Source organism: Dasypus novemcinctus, chromosome 18, assembly GCF_030445035.2.
Source record: "Dasypus novemcinctus isolate mDasNov1 chromosome 18, mDasNov1.1.hap2, whole genome shotgun sequence".
NCBI lineage: Eukaryota > Metazoa > Chordata > Mammalia > Cingulata > Dasypodidae > Dasypus > Dasypus novemcinctus.
The window spans coordinates 5,726,247-5,751,097 of NC_080690.1; the positions used below are offsets into that span (position 1 = coordinate 5,726,247).

General features: G+C 44.4%; 1 protein-coding gene across 6 annotated transcripts in view; it reads right to left on the bottom strand.

The window, feature by feature from the left end:
• Nucleotides 1-24,851, bottom strand: part of CDH13 (cadherin 13) — a 1,112,406-nt gene that overhangs the window by 288,305 nt on the left and 799,250 nt on the right. For all 6 annotated transcript variants that reach the window (XM_058279653.2, XM_058279651.1, XM_071209046.1 and 3 more), the window contains one exon: nt 16,253-16,431. In XM_058279653.2, the coding sequence (XP_058135636.1) occupies nt 16,253-16,431 (179 nt within the window). The remainder of the gene's footprint in view (nt 1-16,252; nt 16,432-24,851) is intronic.

A 24,851-nucleotide genomic window follows, 5' to 3' on the forward strand; every position in this document is an offset into this window, starting at 1 on the left:
GCTCTCCTGGCAAGGGTTGCGCCCACTTAGAGGCACAGGCAGCTTTTCGGCTCCTGCATAAAGGATCCTGGGGCTGGGCAGCTGCTCCTTCCTCCTGCTCCCACTGCTCCCTGGGGAAGGGGTGCAGGTACCTGATGGGCGAGTGGGCGTTTCCTGTTCTCTCTCAGAGCCAAGCTGGCCAGAGAAGACACCTGCACTCGGCCCTCCTGCCATGCAGGGTATTCCTGGGGCGGGCTCCACCCAGATGGGGTGAGCTGTCGATGGCCCCACTCTACCCTCACTGGGCTGGGGCAAGTCTCTGTAAATCAGGTGTAAAGTATCAGCAAGTTTATCAGGCACTGACTCATGGCTCTTTTCCCCAACTTGCCTCCTCGGTAACTATGGCTGGGTTCCATGTTGCACTGTGTCTTATTTCTCACCTGGTTCTAATTTGGAAAGGGAAGAAAGGCTATCAATCAATCAATCCCTAACACCCCAACACTACAGCACTTGCCTGCATGAATCAAGGCCTTCGCTTCGCACCTCTTCCCAAACCAGTGAGGAGGTGGGCACCCTCATCCACATTCATTCATTGCCTGCAGTGTGTGGGTCTCCAAGGAGTACCAAAAAATCCCACTCCCTATGGGTGCTCTGTAAGGTTGGGTTTGCACAGGGAAAATAGAACCCACAGGGTCTGGCTTGTTTCTCTTCATGAGAGGTAATGGAAGACTGTGTTTCCTTTCACCAAATTAGGTGAGCAGGTTGGGGCAGATGGCAGCCACATGACTTCCCAAGGAGTCTTGGGCTATCAATAGATTTGCCCTATGAGGATCTGGTCATGAGGACCACAACTTTGGTTAGAATACACCTCTGCCATTCTCATATCTCATTATTTTATTAGAGGTAACAATGACTCTGATTGCCTGAGAACTTTCTCTGTGCCAAAGCTGATGCACTCCACACTTCATCTCCTTCAGTTCTCCCAACATTGCAAAGCAGGTGTATCAGTCTGCTACTGCTGCCGTAACAAATTACCACAAATTAAGTGACTTTAAAAATGTGACTTTGTTCTCTTACTGTTGCAGAGGCCAAAGTCCGAAATGGGTCTCACTGGGTTAAAAAATAAAGATATCAGCAGGGTCATGTTGCTTTGGAAGGCTCTGGGGGAGAATCCATCCACTGACCTTTTTCACCTTCTAGAAGCTACTCTTATTCCTTGACTCATGGACACCTTTTATCTTCAAAGCCAGTAGTCACACCGTCCCACCTTCTGCGCATCCATCATCACCTCTTCTCTGATGCTGCTGCCTCCATTTTCCCTTATAAGTACCCTGTGATTACATTGGGCCCAACCAGACATTCAAGAATAATCTATCATCCCAAGATCCTTGATATAACCATATCTGCAATGTCTCTTTTGCCGTGTAAGGTTGAATATATTCTAGATACTGGAAATTAGGACATAGATTCTTGGGGGGGAAGGTATTTTTCTGTCCACACAGGTCACATCATAAATGAGATCCATTTTACAGTCAAAGAAGCGGATGCTCAGAGAGGTGAGGGCCACACAGCTGATAGTCTATAGAGCCCAGATTCCATTTCACAGCTCTAGAATTCCCGAGCACATGCTCTGAGCCACGATGCCACATTGCCTTTCCTCCGGGAGAGCTGAGGGAAACTGAGTCAAGCTTCATAAAGGTATGAAAACAGTCAGAGCAAAGAGCAGGGTTTCCTCGACTATGTTTTACAAACCACAAGCATGTCCTTCAGAAGTCTGTTAAGTTCTTTCATCACTGTTAGAGGTTCCCCCTCACTAGGTTTGCAATAATTAACAAGCTGTGACTCAGTTCCTCCTGACATGCATTCAAGGCCCCCTCATAGCCTATGTGTCTGAAAGCACAGCACTTCCCAAAGGTTGAACAAAGAAACCACATGGAAATAGGAGTAAAGGGAGATAGAGACCTTCACTCCCTGCAGATCAAAGCAACAGCTGCTCCCCTGCATTCCAAGAAAACATAACTCCCTAACCCACCACCCTCTAGCCATACAAAAGAAATTTTTCACCTCTAGGGCTTCCTATTGGCCCCTGCACGTCACTCGGACCCTCAACCCAGTCCCACTTACTATCATTTCCCCGCCTAGAAATATACTGTATAAATTCAAATACCCCCTTTCCAGAAGTGGGCTGAAGTCTCTCTTCAAACCCCTGCCATGCCAGCGGTGAGGCTGAAGTCTGTTCTTCAGACCCCCACCTTGGGAGAGCTTCCCAATAAACGCTCTGCCTGCAATCAGTCTCTGTGTCCCAGTGAGCACTCCCTTTCCTCCAACATGGCCTGGGATGCTTCCTTAGCACCGTGTGTTGTGTACAGAGCACAGGCTTCAGAGTCCACCGGCCCGGGCTCAAATCCGATTCCCTGGTCCTGAAGTGACTGAGGAAACTTATGTGAGCCCTCAGCCCTTTGGTTACCCCTCAGTAAAATGGGCATGATCATCCCAGCCTTGTAGGGACTCTGCAAGTATTAGGGACATCACATAATGCCTGGCTGTAAGAGTGGACTCTATTTATACCGTCAGCACTATGGGTGTCCATTGCTGAGTGCGATGCACACTCCCTCCCATACACTAGAAATTCTAGCAGCAAGAAGAGGTAAGAATGGAAAGTCTCTCTACTCTTCCCTTTCCCAGAATTCCAGAGGATGAGAAGAGCCAGAAAACTGGAATTTAAGACCCAGGCAGCCTTTCATAGAGAAAAATTGAGCCCACAAAATAATCCAGAAGACATAGAGGAGACAATATCTACAGGAATTTAATTTTGATTCCCACTTCTGAAGTTTGTAAATAGAGATGCCTTTTGTTGAATTCCAACAGTCATTTCTACGGTTGTTCTAACAAAGGTCAAAAAAATTTTTTCCCATGGCTGTCTTAAAAATGCAGGAACACATATCACAATATGTCGATTAAGCTGCCTGTTGTGATCTGTGAAAGGTGAGCAGCTGGTCAGCGTGCGTTCACGCCAGTCACATTAAGCTGAGGAAAGTCACGGCCGTGACTGTGTTGCTTAGGGAAAGAAGAATGTTTATCATTTCAAGGGGGATGTTTTGACAAGATTTACCTTAATACACCTTTAAAAACATTCTTTCCTGATATTTGAAATGCTTTGCCTGGCATCACAGCAAATATTGTTGGAGGCCATGAAGCCTAGTATGACTCCTACTGTTCTGTGGAAGAATAAACGGGCTCATGTAGAAACCAGTTCTTGAATTCCAAGATGACCAGGCTGGTGTCCGTTAAAAGAGCCTAAGGTGCCAATCCATCAGGGTGCTGATGCTGCCCTGACCTTGACAGCCCTTTCCCCAAGACCATAAGTACAACTGCTTTGTTAAAAAAAAACACAAAATATGACACAAAAACACAAAATAGAGTACAAAGATAATACTTGTGCATTGTACCCAAACTAGAAAATAGAGACAGTGGCAACAGCAATAGGTAATCTTTACCTAGCACTCTTCTGAGCAGGTGCTTGTATTAATAATTGAATCCTCACAATAGCCCTTTGAGAGCGAAAACACTACATGATTTCCATTCTATAGATGAAGAAACTGAGGCATAGTTCCAACCACCAGGGATTTGTTTTCATACAATGGAATCTTCTGAGAAGATTAAAAATGATGTGGAAGAATAATTAATGACATAGAAATCATAATGGCTATCAATTGTTTAAGCTAATAATGTTTCTATTGTTGCAGAGCTGGAAAGAAGTGGAGATGGAATTCTAGCTCAAGCAAAGAGGATCTGAAGATGGTTTTTTTAAGCACTTCACTGTAAGCAGTGAAGATCACTGAAATCCTGAGATGGCCACTCTTAACACATTTACACAAACATCCATTCCTTGGACCACGACACCATACGGGTGTGTGGGTGCATGTGTTTATATGTGGGGGCATATATGTGTGAGCACATATGTGTGTCAATATGTGTATATACATGCATATATGGGTATGTGTGTTATACATATGTGTATGTGCACATACATGTACAGTGCCCGAAAACTTATGGGGCATTTTGCAAACCACTAATACATTCTAAACATATATACCTACCATTAAATATTCTTTTGCCACATAATTTTTAGTGAGTTAATGGAATTCCAGTGTAGGAATATAGTAAATCTTTGATGTTTAGATGTTTAGTTTGGTTCTTCAAAGAACACTCTGTTGTTAGATATTTGCACACATTTCTGATAATATGGAATTGCTGGGTCAAAAAATAATAGGGGCATTTACTAAAGTCAATTGATTCTTATTGCCAAAATACCCAACAGATGAACTGTACTGAGTTCCATTTTGATTCCAGGGCAGGAGAGAGCCTTTTTTCCGGAGCCTCCTCGCTATGAGTTATAGGGACCATCTGGAGTCAGTAACCTGGAAGGAAGCCACCTGAGCCAAATGATGGTGGGCATCGGAACTCATGATCAGCCTGGTCCGAACAGAAGCTAGATGGAAACTTTCTGTGTTCTGTTTTCCTGTGTTGAAAGAAGGTATAGAATCTACTTCTTCTGTGAGGTTACTACCCAAATAAGCATCAATAACAATGACTCATAAAATGGGAGATTTTATAAAAACATGGACTTTGGAGAGTCTGACGTGGGACACTGGGAGTGTCCATCTGTAAACTAGGAATACTTGACCAGCCTTATTAGTGTGTCATCAGGATTGAATAAACAGAAAAGAGGGCAGAGACCAACACACTGTTGGTGCTCAAAAGGTTTCTTTATTATCATGGCCCCAATCTCAAGGTCAGGGATGACAGAAAAGGGCATTGTGAGGTTCTGGAAGGGAAGAAGAGATTGCCCAAAGCCTGTAGAGGGAGGATATGATTCTATGTCCAAGCCAGTGTGAACAATTCCATCTGGGCCCAAGACTCAACTCAAGGGAGGGCTCCTGCCTCCCCTCTGTACTCTATTCTTCCTGCTATCAGTGTTGTATGATAAAGAAAAACACCCCTCCCAAGATGGTTTCATTCAATATTTAGTTTACGCCTAGATGGCATTCCTCTTTTACTATTTTCAGGTTAAACTAGTTGTCTCAATTATTGCAATCAAATATTGAGTTAAGAATTAATTACCAAGTATCCGAGGTTATCCATTTCTTAGTCATGGGAGAAATGGAAATGGACCTTGTTGTAAAGAAAAAAAAAAGTCAGATCCCTCATTCAGGACCTATTTCATACCTCCATAACCAAACTTACAACTGATGATTAATACCTGTGTTTCAATATTTTGAACATGAAACTTAGATATAGACAAATGAAGACATACTTTAGTCTATATATGAAACTGCCACTATTTGACCATTTGACCTACAAAATAAGAGACCAGGGATTAGCCAATTATGACCCATGGGAGAAACCAGCTTGCTGTTTTTTTGATGGCTCATGAGCTAAGAATTTTAAAAATCTTTGTTAATCGTTGTATTTTAAATGGCTAGTTAAGTACCTACATAATATCCTCAGTCTTGTCTGCTGGCCTACAAACCCTAAATTATTTACTGTCTGGTCCTTTAAGAAAGTTTGCCAGCCCTAATCTAATAAGTGATCCTATAATTTGAAGTCTCGTTCATTGCTGAATGTGACATCATAGTACCACATATTCAATAACGTTGAATCTGTCTTTTAGAACTCCAAAGCATTTTATTAAGGAATATGATCAATAAACTTTTATCCTATGGAAAGGCGTATCCTTAAAACAAAAATGAAAGAAATGTAACTCCCAGGCCTTTTGAGATGCCATGATTACCTGGCACGATATCTTAAAATAGTATATTGCTATTTTGCCTTAATCTAAGGGTTCAAACTTCTGGTTCCTTCTCTTAAAGTCTTTGCAGTAGGAACATCTGTGCTATTGCAACATCCAGGTCTTGGTTACAAGCAAGATAAGCATGAAATAACTATCTTACAGTGACTGCCAACTAACTTTTCTTTACTTACATGATGGTTGTTCTCAAAGCAGCAAGAGTAAAGCTTTCTACCTATTTTCTCTACTATTTTGAAACCATAACTGAAGTAGAAATCCTTTCTAAATTGGAGGACACCTCTACAACCATGACTATTAACAAGGATGGAATTTAGAACAAGGTTATTTAAGCTCAATAAATGGAAAATCTGTTGAGGGAGCAAAACCTGCCTTAATACTTTAAAGTGGCTAATCACAGCTCTTGACTGATAAGGGGAAATAAGCAGCTCTCTAAAAGAATTTCTTCCAAGGAAAAAACAGTTCTTCATTTTTTAGGGTACTTCACATAAAACAAGATGGAGAACTTTAAAACCAGAGAAAAATAGAGGGACTTAGAACTCATCATAATCCTGCTTTGAAGTTGTTATTTTTACACACATATGCAAAAGAAAAAAGAAAAAGCTTAGAAAATTAAACATTTGCCAAATCTGAAAAGATGAACCTCTCTTAATCACCAAGTTAAGTGTCTCTTGATTCAGAATATGCCAAGTAACTATTTATTTTTTAATATGCTAAGTTTTGCATAAGGACAGAAGAAACAGAACAGGCTGTTGTTTATTAATCTAACAACTTGCAAAACTTAGACTTAACTGGTAACTCCACCTCTCCCCTTGATAATGCTGGAAATCTCTGTGAATTAACTTGTCAGCCACCAAACACTCTCAAGTCTGCCTCCCAAATGCCTCTGCCTTGTTGCTAAACTTCTCTCCCTCTGCAAACCAGCAGCTTTCTTTCAAAGTCACAGCTCTGCTAATGCCCTGTTTCACAGTACTGTGTTAAATGCTTAAATAATTGTCGGTGGTTTACCATTTACAATAGGATACATCCCTAATCCTTAGAATGACATTCAAAGCCCTTTGCAATCTTGTCCCAACTTCCTGCCCTTTTCCAGTATCTCTCTATACCACATTCCAACTATCCAGTCTTTCCTGACATAACCTATCAATTTCCCAAGCCTCCCCTCGTGCTTCTCCACTCCCGGCTGCCCTTCCTTTCTCTCTTCATGGGTGGGTTTGTACTCATCCATCAAGACTCAGTTCCAACAACAGCTCATGCATGTATGTGTGTGTGTGTGTGGGGAGGGGGGCTGACATTTGTTTCAATTTCATACCAGGTGGTTCCATCTTTCTGCCCCTGGTATCCAGCACCTGCCATGGATTCAGCAGTTATTGTAGGTGCCATATATATATATAACAACATTTGTCCATGAATTTTGGGAGCTGGATTATCTCAGTTCTTCACTGAGCTTTAAGAGCCATAAGATTCTCTGCTGCATGGGGAAAATATAAACATATGTAAAAGAATGAAATCGCACTGTCTTGGTTTGCTAGGCTCCTATGACAAACCTCACAGTGAGTTGGCTTCAACAACAAGGATTTCTTGGCTCAGCAAGGTAAGGCTTCCTCCCCAGACTCCACTATTCTGGTGACAGCTCCAGGGACCCTTGGGGTCCTTTGGCCTCCCCCTCACATGGCGACATCCTGTGCTGTCTCCTCTGGGTTTCCCTGACCCCCTGCTCTTGGCTGCTCCCTGTGGGAGCTTTCTCTCTACAAGGTCCCCAGCAATTGGATTAAGGCCACCCTTGTTCCATTGGGCCACACCTCAACCAAAAACAGCTCTTCAAGAGGTCTGCTTTACAATGGTTCACACTCATAGGGACGCGGACCAACGTCGAGAATGTGTCTGTACTGGGGAAGACCGCTCGACCTACCACTACCACGTTCTCTCTGCTTCTCCAATCTCGTTTCAGTCATGAAAATACCATATTAGCTAACACTTACCGGGTCTTCATGCTAGGTTAGGCATCATGCTGGGTACTTGGTCTATCTTGTTCAATCTTCCCCAAAAGCTTATGAATGAGGGACTATCAAGGCAGATGAGGGAAGCGAGGCTTAGAGAAGTTCAGTGATTTGCCTGAGGTCTCACAGTGGATGAGTGACAGAGGGAGATGCCAATCCAGTCTGAAGCCAGCCCCCATGCCCTCGGACCAGGCCTCTCAGTCCAGGTTTTGGCTAAGGTGAGTTCATGCTAGAAGACAAGGCACAGTCCTAACTTTGACAGGGTGATAGGTTGGCCTTAGAGGTATGGGAGAAAGAGTTTGGGTCATCAGTGGGGTCCCAAGAAGCATCAAGCTCTCCTTCTAAAATTTATCTAGAGTGCAGCAGTGAAGGAGCCTCAGGGTAAGACCCTGCCCTCCCCTCTTTCTAACCCTAGTACCCCCAGGAAGCGTGCCCCTCTCCCCCCCAACCTGAATTCACACCCCAGGCTTAGACATTCATCAATGTCCCGATCTACTTTATTTGCTGACACAACAAAGCAAGTGTTATTCCCATAGGGTGGCTTGCCATCTGTGTTTCATTTGCAAGGATAATGTGTTATTTTAAAAAATAATAAGACAATTTATTTACATCTACTTTTTATTTTCTGTTTTCTCAGTAGCGAGTGATAAAAAAAATGGAGAAAATTATCCCTACAAAAATATTTACGAGTAAATAGCTTGCAGGAATGATGAGGATGTTACTATCTAAATAATTCTCATACCACCCACCAAACAAAGAAAGAGAAGATTCCTGACAGCTGATTGAATTGTATGTAATTACTGCAAATGTTTTAAACATGATGATAATGAGAAAAGTATTAGCATTAGATCAGAGCAACCTAAAAACATTCATTTTCCTAAGAGTTTGACCACTACTTCCATCTTTCATTCAAGGCATGGGGGAAAATGCTATCCCTGATTATTCTTATTATTTTTCAGGCAGCGTGACTTGATAGCATCATTTTCACAGATTTTTTTAGTTTGTTCATGGTGATGTGATTTATGTGACAATATTTAACGTAGATAATTTTGACCAAACACCTAGTTCTCTTTAGACTTACAGCTATACATCCAAATTCATCGACTGTTTTGCATAGACGGTCCCCTAACCCTCTTCAGTTTCCATCTCTGACATATTCAAGGACTCCAGAATCTCTCACGGCAAATGAATGCACATAAATCTAAAGATAGGTTCTTAGTGACACCATGGAACGCAAAAAGGAAATTCTCTCTTTTTCACATTTGGCCTAAAAATCGGAGCATTATTAAAATTTTAGAAAATCCTTTACCAGCTGAAATTAGAATATAAATTGCATCCACAGTTCTAATATCTTTTATTGTGAGTACATTTTTATGGGCAGGATATCACTTTCCTCAGATTATCTGGAAGATAATACATAATAAGGTAAAGGCAAATTCAAACAAAGATCGAAAAGTACTCAACTCAAACTCCTTAAAAAGACTAATGGTACTTTCCCTATGCAAATTTTAAGATGGCTTTTTAAGGGCCTCTTTTGGAAACCATTAACATTTGCAAACACACACACACAGGCACACACACACTGACCACTGGATACCCTGAGTAGTTGCAAATTGTGACTGTATTCAGAAAAGCTAGCAGATTTCACCTGATGAATTTCAATGCCCAAGAAGATCAACTGAATAAACCATTTATGGAAAGTTAGGGATCTTTACCAGATTTTATTTTGTAATGCAGCCAGACAGTTCTAGAAACACAGGTGGACCTAAGTGCAGGGGCTGGGGAAGATTATGGAAAAGAATTCAAGAGGGCCCAGGACCCAAAGTTGTTTGGTAAGCTCTAGGGCCCTTACTTTCCCAACAAGGAAGGACAGAGGCTATTATTTAGCAAGAGACACTCAGCCCATGCTGTTTACTACAATATTTCTTAGCACCTAGTGCAGGCCCTGGAGCAAGGTGGACACGTGAATAAATTAGGTGAGTGAATGAGTGTGCAAAGGTCAAGGCTGAGAAACTAAAAGGAAGACCTTTCCTTGGTTTATATGCCCATGTGTATTATTTCCCAAGGACTGTAGTAACTGACCACAAACCGGGAGGCTTAAAATGACAGAAATTTATTCTTTCAGTTCTGGAGGCCAGAAGTCTGAAAGCAAAGTGTGGACAGGGCTGTGCCCCAGTGCAGGCTCTAGGAGAGGAGCCGTCCTGGCCTCTGCCAGCTTCTGGAGGCCCCAGGTGTCCTTGGTTTGTGGCTGCTTCACTCTCATCTCTACCTCCATCTTGACAACACTGTCTTCTCTGTGTTTCTGTGCCTCTATCTCCTTATAAGGACACCATCCTAATCCATGTTGACCTCACCTTGACTTAATTGCACCTGCGAAGACCTTATTTCCCAATAAGGTGGCATTCTGAGGTTTTAGGACACTATTCAACCCATGCTACCATGCTTGAATGTGGATCCTGCAGTAAATTTTAAGCTAATACAGACAGGAAGGACAAAGGTGCTTCATCCATTCATCCTATAAGTCTTTACTGAGTGCCTTTTATTTACAAGGCACTAGGTTTGGCAATGTAAAAACAGAGGTATGACCTGAATCCAAGTCACTGCTTTCTTGAGTATACATTCTGGTAAAGTTTCCTGAAACCTAAGAGCTTGGGTGGAAAATGTTCCATGTCTCCAAATGAAACTCAGTTATCTATGAACATCCAACTTATAATACAAGAAGGGCAATAAAAGCTTGTTGCAGCTGCTCTCCCACTTGGGCCGAGAGTCTGAGAAATTGCAATAAATCCCAGCAAAAGTGAAGAGGAATGCATCACAGAACAGAAACAGTATGCAGAGCTGTCCCCTGTAGTGGATAGGAACTGGGGCCTGGATTATTGGCAGCCACAGGAAGAGTGACAAATGGTAATGAATGTGTTTATATAATGCAAAAAGAGTGGAGTCTGTGCACATCTCTAGAAAGGTGATAAGGATGGTAACACAGGTGTTACTATAAGTCCCTACTGATGAGGCAGTGGGCTGGCCAGGTGGGGAAGTGATACTCCCAGACATCCTGCAGAACTAATTGCACAGTGAAGGCATTCATAAATGCTTTTTAAAACTACAGAATCTCAAGGTTGGAAAAGACCTTAAGGGCTTAATGTTCCCTGATAACTAAATTCCTTCTGTAACATCCTAACAAGGGTAGTCTGTGTTTGAATACACCCCATAATGAGGAACCCACTCTCTACTCTTATTATATCCAGTAATGATAATTATGATAGCTCATGTTAATTTAGAAAAAACAAAGTGCTTTACATATTTGACTCATGTAATGCTCATCAGTGACCCTTTGAGGTCACTCGAAAGATGAATAACTAAGGTATAAAGAGGTCAAGTAACTTGCCTAGGTCGAATCCTAATAAGTGATGGGGTTGAGATTCTAAATCAAAATCCCACACTCAAACTGTACCCCATAAGCCTTAAGTGCACTGAAACATTGTCTCTGAAGGTGCAGATGATGCAACTTTGCTGCACATTTGGGTCATCCGGGTTTTTGAAAAAAATGCTGATGCCGACGTCTTACCTAAGACTCTGACACACTTTGTCCAGGGCAATGGGATTTCTAAAAGCTCCTCAGTCAAGTTTGAGAATCTCTGTTTTGTTTGATTCCCCTTCTCACCGCTCGGGGGCCAGCTGTGGGAACACATCCACCCACTGGCTCTTTCCAAAGGCTAACCCACTTCAACTTGAAGAGAGACCTCATGCTCCCAGTCCTTCTTCTCCAGGCTATGATATCCCCAGCAGGTTCCTCTAGGGATAGGAGCTCAGGCAGTGTTAGGCCTCTGATGAGTTGCACTGTGCATATCAGTCCCCTAAAAACATGCTCAAGTCCCAGCTCTCAGTACCTGTGAATGCGGCTTTACTTGGGAAGAGGATCTCTGCAGATATTCTAAGTTAAGATGAAATCATATTGAATTAGGGTATACCCTAAATCCAATGACAGTGTCCTTAGCAGAAGACCCACAGGGGAGAAGGCCATGTGACAGTGGAGGCAGAAACTGGGGAGCCAGCTCTAAGCCACAGTTCACCAAGGATGGCCTGCCACCCCCAGGAGCTGGGAGTGTCCAGAGGGAGCACAGCCACGTCGACACCTTGATTTCAGACTTCCAACATGCAGATCAGTGAAAGAATTTATTTCTGTATTTTAAGTCAGAAAGTTGTGGTCCTTTGTCATGGCCACCCCAGAACACTCAGACACTGTCAAGGGGGTCCCTGAACCACAAATGGACAGCACAGGGTGCCCAGGATACTCAGATACTGCAGAGGGGGTCCCTGAACCACAAATGGATAGCACAGGGTGCTCAGGACGCTCAGACACTGTCAAGGGGGTCCCTGAACCACAAATGGATAGTGCAGGGTGCCCAGGACACTCAGACACTGCAGAGGGGGTCCCTGAGCCACAAATGGACAGTGCAGGGTGCTTGCAAGTGCACCAGTGCTTGGTGAAGCCAGAGCTGTCTATAGAGCTTGGGCATTGCAGGAAGCAGCGACTGGCCTGTTCTCATGCCCCCCTCTCCATTTTTCATATAGTCCTGCTCATTCTCCACAAGGTCAAAGCTCATGGGAAAAGGAACATTCCAGGGAAAACACTGTCCTCAATCCTCATGCTGGACAGGACCTTCCAGGCCACTTTGGCCTGTCTAATGGCAGCTCAGTCAGCTGCTGATGGGTATGGGGAGGGTGGAAAGGGTCGGTTGTACGTCCTGAAGGACAGGGAGGGTGGGTGAGGAGCCTCCAGGCATGTTCACCTTGCCTGCAGTGGGTGAGGGTGGGGCTTCACTCCCTGCTCTGGGTCCTGAGCCTACGGCTCCACCATCCCACACACACCAGGAAATGAAAGGGAATTGGCACCATCTGACATGGCCCACCTGCCCCACCCCAGGCAGTGGCCTGGCACAGCTGAGGATGTCTGGCATTTCAAGTTGTCTGTGTCCCTCTCCCTTCCTCCCATCCATTCTTCCTTTCATCTCTTGACAAATGTTGTTTTGAGCACTTCCCATATGCTAGGGACCGAGAACTTCAGGGAACAAGTCGGCTATAGTCCCTTCTTCAAGAACCGTGGAGGCTGGGGAGGGGCGGGTAGAAAGAGGGCACTGCCTCGGGAGCCCCCTCAAGAGACAGCCTGGCAGGTGAGGGTGGGGAAGAGGAGGGGGCGACCCCAGTAATGGTAACATGTTAATATTAAGGCTTCCTGCCTTGCTGGTGTACTTGACCCTCCTCAATGACAAGCTCTCACTACAAAGTAAACAGGTGAAGGGCGGGGGGCAGATGCACACACATGCATGAGAAAGCTTGGGACCGCCGCCTCCTCAAACATCTCATGTATGTCTGTCCCTCCCTCGGGTAAAACACCTCCTGGAAAATGTGCTCATGAAAGGAAAGACACCGCTGAAATCAAAATAAAAAATTTTACATCCTTTGACCCGAGCTCATGTCGACGGACCAGCGTCTGGAGCCTCACACCCGACAAGTGGGAGACGCTGTTGGCTTTGCCCACGTGTTCGAGTGGGCAGGGGGGGGCAGGAGGAAAGGGTTTGTACCACCTGAGCCCCGTGACTGCAGGAGTCCGGACCCTACTTGTTTACACACACTCAAATAAACACTATTTGAGATACTGTGAGTGAAGACAGAGGGACCAAATTTAAAATCGATGTGGGCCATATCCATGTTTATAGGGTCCCAAACTGAGTATTTCTGAAAATGAATGGCTTGTAAATCTGCCTGAAGTGTTCTGCCCAGCTAATTCAGAGGCAGGCTTCTAAAACCCTCCAAGACAGGACGCCTTCTCAGAAGTTCTCCAGGAATAACAAAAGAAGCATAATGCTGCGGGACCTACTGAAGGAACCCACATCCACGGGGATCAGGACGCTCGGCGAGACGAAAACATTTCAAACCATGGGAAACACTGCCTGAAAATCTGAAACACTAGTTCTGTCCCTTTAAAAGCAAGTAATTTGGAGTCACATCTTACCCTTTCAGCAATCACGCTGAAGATAAGCTTACCACAGCATTAGTAAATAGACAAATCTTGCCAAAATTCATGCACATTTCTTTCCTTTCAGAGCACAACAATGTTGCCTGGGTCAGCAATGAACTCCCGAAACCCTCATGGGAAAGTGACACTGTTCATTCATTTTCATTGATTTTCCAATTTTGGTTAAATTGTGTTTATCTTTTTGGGGCTGTTTTATATTGTGGTTAGAAATATTTAATTTGATTCCCATAATTATTTACTTATTATAGCTTAACAAAAACCCAAATGAAAATATCATAAACTAGAAACACATTTGCTCCCAAAATAAACTTCAGAAAGTCCAATTATCCAGTATGTTATCATTTTGGTTTGTAAATAGAGACCTACACAACATTTTCTATTGGTAAAAGCAGAAGCAGGGATGGAGACACCAAAGCTTCCCATCTTTTCCCCCAGAGGAACTTGCAAATACATTTCAGGAGAAGTAGGGGCTACAGGAAAGCTGGTGGGTGCCAGTGCTAGGTAGAGAACAAAGAGTTAGAAAGTCATTCTTGTCTAGAAGACTAAGATAACAGGGCAGTCATAAAAAAGAGAGAGTTGAAGAGGAAATGGGAGACAAAATGAATAAAATGAACTTCTTTTCTTTTCTGCATTTCTATTTTTAACTAGAAGCAATTATACTTTCCAAGTGATAACTAGAGTTTCAGTGAAAATTTCACTTTCTCCCTCCCAATATTTTCCCATTTCTGGAGAGTGTATTCTACCCCTCCAGTATAAAATCTCACTGTCATTTCCAACTCATTCTTGCTTTCATTCCTCTATGCCAACAAACCTACACTTCGGACTTTAAGAGTGACAGAAACTGTGCCAGGTAGTGGGGGTGAAAAGGCACATATAGCCATAACCCCGTTCTCAAGGAATTACCCTCTAGATCAGTGCTGCCAACAGGAATTTCTGTCCTGTTTATCTGCGCAACCCAACATGGGGGCACAAGCTATGTGTGGCTGCCAAGCACTTGAAATGTGGCTTGTGTGACTAAGGAACTATTTAAATTTAAGTCGCCACATGTGTCTAGTGGCTGTCATGTTGAACAAGACGGGTCTAGTCAAAGAGAAAGGGGCTACTCTAGAACCCTGAGGACGGCCAACGCGGCACATGCTGAATGCCAGATGATGACCGCAGTACGTGTACCTGAGATCGGGGAAGAAAAGAATAGGATGGCTTCTGAGAAGGGTTAACCTTAAGCAGAGGCTCGTGAGGTGCTTATGAAAGCAGAAAGGAGAGGAGAAGGCATTACTGGCTCAGGGATTCATTTAATCAAAAAGACTGAGTGGAAAATGCCCAGGGACCCTTCAGGAAACCCATCGATCACGGCGGAGCAGATGGTACTCGCAGAAGGTCAGGGAAGACTTCCAGGTGTTATGCCTGCGGAACCACGTCAGGGATAAGGAATTCCAGAGGGGAGCAGCCCTGAGGTGGAGGGCGGGAGGGATGGGCTCAGGGATAAGGAATTCCAGAGGGGAGCAGCCCTGGGGTGGAGGGCCGGAGGGATGGGCGGATGGGAATCCACACGTTGGTTTATGGTAATTTCAAGGGCCAAAAGGAACTCCTACTGAAAGCTGCCTGCAGTCAGCTAAGGGAGTGGGGGGTGGGGGGCAGAAATCAGGAGAAAAGGGTAAGAGGGGCAGCTGGGATTTGGGAGGGAGACATAAATGGAGGGGCACCTGCTCCATCTAAATGGGACAGCCGACCGGCACCCAGCTCTGGTTGCTGATGTGGTAATGGGGCAGACAAAAATCTGGAAACTGGGATTCTTTTTAGAAACCAAAAGTATTCTAATACGGCAGCTAATTCTAACAGCTTTAGAACGCCATGGGCAAAACCAAAGAGCAGGTGTGTGGCCTGCTGGGGGAGCTTGGGGCAATGGCCACCTGATGTAGAAGGTGGATGAGACTTCACAAGGCGCGTCCCAGGGGGATGAGAAGAGATTGAAGAAGAGGGAGGTAGGAAGGGAAGACAGCGATGCCCACCGCAGAGGGTTCCAGAGAGAACGGGAGTAAGTCCAAGCCACGCCACTGCCGAGCAGAGCCCAGGAGGTCTTGGGCAAAGCTGCCTCCTCTCCTGCACCTTCCTTCGCCCCTGCTGGCGGGAAGGTAAGGAAGAACATAAGGAGCCAGGATGCCCAGGACCACCACAAGGGATCAGGCTGAGCGACCACAAGTTGTTTCAAAGGAGGTGGCCCGTTAGGGTCTGTGTTTTGGGGGCCACATAATACCCCTTTCCTGTTACAGATTTTCCCCAACCCACCACGTGCAGATACCTCAATTTCCACCTTTATGATAGAAAAAGGTGGATCTTTTCTTTCAGTGACTGAAGACCTAAATCTCCCCTTGTGGGAGAATCACACTCCGTTCTCACGAAAGAGAAAATGTATTCCTTTCAGCTCACCTCCCGGTCCAGCAGTGCAGGTGACACGACGGTGACAATGTCTCCTTTCTCAGGATCGATGTAGAACATGTTGGGAGACGGCTTGTCAGGCGTCTGCTGACGGATGTGATACCGCAGGAGGGCATTGTCGGTGGCAGGGTCATCTGCGTCAAAAGCTGTCATTCTCATCACCGTCGTCCCTTCGGGGGCAGGACAGAAGGGCAGGAGACGGTTACTGTGGGGTGACAGATTAAAAAAAAAAAAAGAAAAGGCAAGCACTTCCCTAGCTCTGTTATGTTTTCGCTCTTCTCCCCCCAACTCCATCACATTAAAAGACCTGAAATAAAGAAAAGAAATCTCCGCTGTTCAGCAGAGTGACAGCTTAATTTTTCCTTCTGCTGATATGCTGCTTATTTTCATGGGCTTTCACTCCATTATGGATGTGGCTCTGTGACAATGGCCTTCATTTTAAAAGCGCTTCTTGGAGCCTCCATGTGTGGGGCTCTGGACCAGGTGCGAGGGAAAAAGAGGTGCAAAAAACAGACAATGCCTGGTGTCCAGGAACTCAGAGATTGGAGAGAGAAACGTATAAAGAGGTAAATAATAACACATCAGATGCACTGAGAGAGGGCGAGATGGACATGGAGGAGAACTGCCTCCTCCAAGTTGGGGTTCAGTAAAGGGTCCTGCTGGGGTCACCGAAGGAGAGAGCAGGAGAGGGAAAGTCGACAGGATCTCAGAGGCTAAAGATATTCCAGTTAAAGGAAACATGAGCAAATGTTTGTGTTTTTTTGAGCACTTGAGTTACAAAGGTGAGCAGGACAAGGCTGTGTTCTCACAAAGACAGGCGGGATCTGATCCTACTGACAAACATGTAAACCAACAATATCAAGTGTTGATAAAGGAAGAAGGCAGGGAGTCTTGAGTGTTGCAAAACACGGCTGATATGAAGGGGAAGTAGTACGGCCACTTTCAAGGACAATTGGGCAGCAACTAGTAAAAAAAAGATGCGATTATACATTCTTGATTCCTACCCTTGAAACACTCACTTACGTAGCCCAGGATTCTGTGCAAGGATGTTCAAAGTCCTGGTGAAAAATCTGGGAACAACCCAACTGTCCAGCAATAGGAGAATTGCCAAAACAATGGTATCTGCACACTATGAAATATTTCTATGCGTCCTAACATGGAAAACTCTCCAAGACCTATTAAGTGAAAAAAATCAGGCTCAAGAGTGTTATCTATAGTACAACATCATTTTGTGAACTGTGTTGCACACAAAATATTCCAAATACTTTATAAGTGAATTTTACAGTCTCAGTTTGTCTTTAAATGCCTAGGAGGAGGTCTATAAACATGACCCTCACACTGGTAATGTTGGTTAAATCTGGGATAGGAGAAAGAGGATTGGGATATGGGACGGCAATCAAGGAAGGCTTTAGCCTAACCTATGATGGTCTAATTATTTTTTACAAGAAGAATGTATTGCTTTTGTAATTAAAATTTAACTTATAAGAACATTATAAGTACCAATAACGTTTTTCATCACAGCTTACTCTTCTATGAAAATAGGGCCCCACTTTCTGATTCAGATCCCTTTGGGTACAAAGCATGAGTTAGCTGGTAATAGACCACTAAAATTGGAATCAGAATAACAGCCATTATGCCTGATTGATCAGAAAATCAAGGGGGATCTGATTATCATAAAGGTTGGATCAATTTGTTAGTTTAAGTTCACCAATATTGCCATTAAGCCAGATGCCTCGAGACACATTTTCTATTTGATCTTGTTGCTTTTGTCCTTTGAAACTGTCCCAGGGCAAGATTCAGGATCTAGTGCAAAAATAAGAAATTCTTGGCATGTGTAACTCCATAGCCTTGCACCTGGCCTTTAGCACGTATCACCCAAGACCCCACTCTTGTTCCCACTGGGCCACATCATGCAATCAGTCCCTGCTCAGCCCAGGGGGCCAGGCAGCCTCTCCCAATCCATGGCAGTTGGTGTGACACGTGACACGGATTTGCCTCCTTATCTAGGAAAACAGGAAAATTGGGCATCTCTGTCAGAAATGCGAGGCAGCTTTCAGGTCCTTGAATTCACCCAGGGATGCGCTAAGTGGGTTCCTTGTGGTGGAAGACACAGAAGGACGCCCTGACTCCATCAGTTCCATCCCAAACAGCCTCAGCTTAAGTATATGTGGCCCAGTGTCTTGCCCTTGGTGTCTGATGAATGACTGAATCCCTGCCCTATTTAATCTGCCTTTAATTGCTGTCACAGATGAGCAAGAAAAGTATAAAAACTGTTACATGGGTTATAACTGCCATATGCATTAAAATTATTTGAGGGAATAAAAACTGCCAGATTTTACCCAGAAACTCAATGAGAACATCTTTCTTGCTTCTAAAGATTTGATAGCTTGAGATAACAAAAGCTTATCCTAGAATATTGCTTTTTAAACTATTTTTTAAATAATTAAAACTTTTTTTTATGACAATTGCTAGAGAACAGGCAAACTTAGTCCTAAGTTCTACCTTTGCTTTTCCCAGATGTTGCTAACTGGATTTACTTATAACACCCACCTCCTTCAAGTCTGAGTAATGCCTATGCCTTGCAAATGTACCTACAGCATTCCAGAACACAAATGCGGGGCCAACATCTGAGTTCGAGTCCTCACCAACTGCCTGAACTGAGCGAGGGACTCGATCCTCCCTTAAATTCAATTTCCCCGTGTGCAACATGAGATTATTAATGATATTTTCCTCTTTGGTCATTGTGAAGATTGAAAGGGACAAAACATTCAAAGAACTTGGTGCTATGCCTGGCACATCAGTGTTCAGAGAAAGGTGATGCTTTTATCACCAATTCCCACCCAAGGTTCTGTGCCAATCATGGTGATAGGCAGTTATTGGTCCCAGACAAAGAAGCTTAGAATTAAGTTGTCCAAAGGACCTGGCACCTGATAGTCTAGGATTTGTCCCAGGTGCATCATTTGTGAGTCTCTCTGCCTCCCATTTTCCTTTCCACCTAGCCATAGTCTTAGTTTACAGATATGGGTTTCTACTTTAAAGATCATAACTCTATATCATACCCCCCCCAAAACAAAACAAAAAACAAAACAAAACAAAACAAAACAAAACAGTTTCTTCATGTGGTACCCTAGACTCCCTTGAGGACTGAGGCTTTATTCTGAATTCCACTCCACCTTCTTAGCTCTTTCCAGCCCCTCCTCTTGGGGCTGGCTCATGTTTTTCATACTCCCAGGTAACAAATAGGGTTCTGCCACGACTAGATAAACCTAAATCAGCATTTCCTAAATTGAGTCCAAGAAACTCTAATTCCAGGGGCTCAGAAGATAAACACCTTTGGGAAATGTGCATTTAAAGTTAAGCCAGTTTCTTTCCTGGAGGCCTTTTCAGCACCTTTAATAAGCAAGTGCATATTGTACATCTCCAAGACAGAGTCAAATCTGCAGTATTTCCCCAAATTCTCCATTGATGGAAAGTCTTTATTTAAAGATTATCTTTATGCAATAGTTTGCATGGCCCTACATTTCGAGCTCTTGGCGTGTACAGACTGCGTTCAGCTCATCTTTGCAAGCTCGGTATCCGACATGTTGTAGGACCTCTATCAATGTTGAGTTGAACTGCATTCTTGAAATTCACTGTACTGTATACACTGTACCTTCCCCTCATTCTACACTGCCAAGACCCTTTGATAACTTGGACAACTTTGTGTTGACATTTTTTCACAACCAGGTACACCTCTGAACTCTTCAGTGATGCTTCTTGCAGGTCATGTTGGAATTGAATTCAACCTTAAACTCAGGGTTGGCATTCAGCAAGGAGGCCCCGGAAGAGCTGTTCCAACTGCTCATGGCAGTTGCCTGGGTCTACCTCTGTTCCAAGCCCATATCCTGGGGTGTAGGAAGAAGGGCTCATTCGTTTCCAGAAGCCCATGAAACTTCAGAGCTGGGCTTGCCTCGTGCCTACGCGTGCCTAGGGATGGCAGAGCAATGATAATTACATGATAGACATGCATGTGGGCCCTCCACATAGTGCATTTCTGTCTTCTCTCCTGTCACAATATCCTCCTTAGTGTCAAAATAAATGATAAGCAGCCTGTCACTCCCAGGGCCAGATGAACTAGCAGCGGCCCCTCAAAAGCAAATATAAGAATTACAGGTTGCTGCTTGAAAGTCTCAAGATGGGCAGTCATTTCCTTTTGTGGAAGGACTCAGGGCTGTCAATGTGATGGGCTGGTCAACAATTATGGCTGTCCTGTCTGGTCTGATACCCCGTCCTCTTGGCTCTATTCCTCTGATTGAAAAGAGAGGGGGCTGCCAGGTATAGTGGCCTTGAAAGGCCGAGTTGGAAGTTTTGCTTTCTTGTGACTTCAAGCACAGTCACTCCTTCCAGAAGCCAAGTGCGTGCAGATCTGAAAGTGAGGGGCTTGTTGTCAACAGCAACGAAAGGTCAGTCAAGCCTCAAGAGTGGGTCTGTGGCAGAAGCCGGCTCACTCTACTCTGCAAGTAGTGAAATTACCTTGTTCTGAAATTTCTTCTACTTCCTCCCAAAACAGTTCCTTTGCATAATCAGAGTTATCAGGGTCCTTCTTTTTTTTAAAAAAAACAACAAAGCAAAACCAATTTCCAAAAGTGAATAGTAAATGAAGACATAGGCATATATATCTGGCGTTGGATCTCTGATAGCACAGTTGGGATCACTGGATCTTCCCAGGGTGATGGGTAAAACAAAAACAAATGTGAGCTGAGACAGCAAGTGTCACCAAGTGAGCTCCCCAATGTGACAAAATGGTGCACTGCTGCAAAACATCAAACTCAGACAACTCAAATTAGAACACCTCCACCCAAACACTGACTTCTGAGGTTGAATTATCTAGGAGACATGCCCCCATGATTACAAAACAGGATGTGACCCTGGAGACAGCACTGCATTACTTATGACTCACAGGTTTGTTTCTCACATCAGAAGGAAAGCCCTTAGACTACTGGTACCTCCAGCTTGGCCAGCCAGGTGAGAGGGACACAGAAGCTTTTGGTATTTTAGATTGCAGCATCTGGTGGCAACTGTTGCTGGAACAGCAAATGCTGATTTGAAACTAAATCTCCCTGAGGACCATTCTAGTAGGGGGTCCTAGTTCTGACTGCCCAGTCAGATGGTAATGTAGGCTGAGTAATCATCCCAGTTTTCCCAGCCCTGGGAGATTCTCAGGAAGTGGGACTTTCTGTTTGAACCAGCACAGTCCTGGGAAAGCAAGAACAAGTTAGTTTTCACCCACGCCAAGTTTTGCTTCACAGGCATGGCCATGACAGGCAGAGAGCAGATGTGAGCAGTGTTGTGACTTTAACATTGGGGCAAAACCTCCAGCAATGGGAAGCATGGGACTGGTGGATGAATCTTGCACCAGAAGGGTCAAGGGACACAATCATCCATCCAACTGACCACCAGTCACCCCAACTTGGGATTGCTTTCTGACCAAGCAGGTAGACATAGCCTAGTCCACACCTAGCAGATCTTTAATAGAAAAGCAAAAGGCCCAAGAATGCAAACTCAATGCCAAATAGTGCTAGTAGCATGAAAAAGGACAGGGGCTGTCTAGTTTTAAATCCTGGTCCCACCATTGACCAGCTGCGCAACCTTGGGCAAGCATCTTCAGCTTGTTAAATTTCAAACTTTTCCATTTACAAAATGGCACCTCACTCATGGGCCATCAGGGGGATTGAATGAATGAGTACATGCTTCTCAACATTGTTTTCATTATCACCCCCTGCCAAAGAGACTTTTTAGACATTTTTTCCCCCAATATCGCCCCAAATGAGAATGCAAATTTAATGAATTTAACGTTCAGTGCCTGGGAGAAAAGTACTTGAGAGATATACTCCTTTATTGCTGTTTTTTTTTGGCCACCACAGTTCTGATCTCAGCTGCGGGGTACCCATTGCTGTGTGCAATGGTGGTGAGGAAACCAAATACCTTGTGGGACCCAACCACTTAGAATTCACCTAATACTAATTCCAGAACTCACACTCAGGTTCTATAGAAACAGAATTAGTTAAAACCTCACAGGAAAACACATTTTTTCTTCCCCTAGAAGCCTAGAAAATTCTGTTGAGTATGTGTTTGCATCAATCATCATCCTCCGTTTCCATGTGAACAAGAATTAATAGGGAAATGGTTAAATGATCACTTGACAAAAACTAATCAACCAACCTGATCTGGTATCAAGAGGCAGCCCCACATTCTGCAGAGCACGCATTCCTGAAGAATCACCCGGGTAATGAATTGTAAATAATGTCTTCCTTTCCCAATGACCTACATTAGCATTTCAGGTCTGCTTTATCTTCATTTGAGGGGATGTCCAGTTGGAAGCCATTTCTTATGATTCAGCTTTAAGTTTTCCTGCTCTTCTCCACAATTCTCTACTGGCAGGTGGAGTGGGAGGAGGAGGTCTGCTCTCAGCTCTGGGCACAGACACTGCTCGAGAAGCCCTCTCTGACCCTCCCGGAAGGCCAGAGGAGAGAACTGCAGAGCAGCAGAGAGGCGTTCAAAGCCAACTCCGGGGAGGAGGCAAGGCGGAAAGCAGGCTAGTCCCCAGGCAAAGCCGGGGAGATTGAACTGCATCACTCTTGCTGATATTTGCCTGCACTCTGTCCTCCAGTTATACAGGGATTTTCAATCACCAGCACAAAGGACCCTCTCCCATTTTTAGATGTTGTTCGGTGGTACCTTAGACCCAGAACGTGCTTAATGATGTGAATTTGATGAAGATGTCAGTGACCTTTGGCCTCTGCTCTGACAGCACTCTGGACCCAGGGGCTCTGAAGGTCTTTCTGCCCCCAGAGTGGGATCATGGGATCTGGGCTGGGGGTGACAAGCTCAAACTCTTCTCCAAGGCCCAGACCAGGTAACCCTACATGAGTAGATGCACAACTGAGCAGAGTCTAAGAAACAGATAAAGTAGATACAACCCCAGGTATTCGTTCCTTTGAGGGCTAAAGAGACCCACGGGTTCTACGGTCATGGCAGATGGGGTTCACAGCCATGTCAGATGGCCCTTCTTTGGGAGCTAGTGTTTCTGCATGATGAAATCAGACTCAGACGGGATCTCTTTTCACAAGACTTTCATGCTATTTTACTGGAATTGTAGTTGGTGTTGGGGTTTAAGATATATTTAGGGGATTTGAATCTCTGGACTGACAATATGATAGCCAGGCCCTGAGCCTCAACAGACTTCAGCTCCTACAATCTGATTTATTGGACTCACCTCACTCAGCTAAGATGGAGTTGAAGAAGGACAACCACTACACCATGGAGCCTAGAGTGCCTACAACTGAAAGCAGGAGGATTACATCCAGTATCCATGTGGAATCTGAGCCTCCTCTTGACATAGAGGTGCAATGGACACAACCAATCCAAAGTCCACAGAGAAAAGGTGGCATTGGAGTGGGAAAAGTGGACATGGTGGCCGATGAGTATGGGGAATGGCAGGAAGAGATGAGATGTGGAGGCGCCTTTGGGACTTAGAGTTGCCCTGGATGGTGCTTCAGGGGCAATCACCAGACATTGTAAATCCTCCCAGGGCCCACTGGATGGAATGTGGGAGAGTATGGGCCATGATGTGGACCATTGACCATGAGGTGCAGAGATGCCCAGAGATGTACTTACCAAATGCAATGGATGTGTTATGATGATGGGAGTGAGTGTTGCTGGGGGGGGGGAGTGGTGGGGTGGGGGTGGTGGGGTTGAATGGGACCTCATATTTTTTTTAATGTAATATTTTTACAAAATCAATAAAAAATTTAAAAAATTAAAAAAAAAAGGGCTTGAAACACCCCCCAAAAAAATAAATAAATAAAGACATTTGGGGAAAGTGGATGTGGCTCAACTGATAGAGCATCCACCTACCATACGGAAGGTTCAGGGTTCGATCCCCAGGGCCTCCTGAACCATGTGGTGAGCTGGCCCATGCACAGAGCTGCCATGTGCAAGGAATGCCGTGCCATGTAGGGGTGCCCCACACGCAAGGAGTGTGTCCTGCAAGGATAGCCACCCTGCACAAAAAAAGCCCAGCCTGCCCAAGAATGGTGCTGCATACACAGAAAGCTGACGCAGTAAGATGATGCAACAACAACAAAAAAAGACACAGTTTCCCGGTGCTGCCTGATAATACAAGCGGACACAGAAGAACACATAGCAGGTGGACACAGAGCAGACAACAGGGGGAAGGGAAGAGAAATAAATTAAAAATAAATCTTAAAAATAAAAAGACATTTGGGAGTGGTGGGGACTATGGCAAGGAATGTATAACCTTCCTCAAGGGCACATGCCTTTCAGTGCAAACTTTTTTGCTGCATTTCTGAAGCACAAGTCTGGAACAGCCATATCTTTTGGTTTTTCAAGAGAAGATGGAAAGCTGGAGTTTCATATAAAGGTCAAAATGCTCAAATATTGATAACTAGGTCATATTTATAATATAAAGTATCATTGAGTGGGACTGGAAATGCCAAACAAAACAGGTTTAGGGGAGGCTTTGGCCCAAGGCCTGCCAGTTTTCAAGCCTTATCTGTGTTGGCAGCAGCCAATTCTTTTCTCCAAAGAC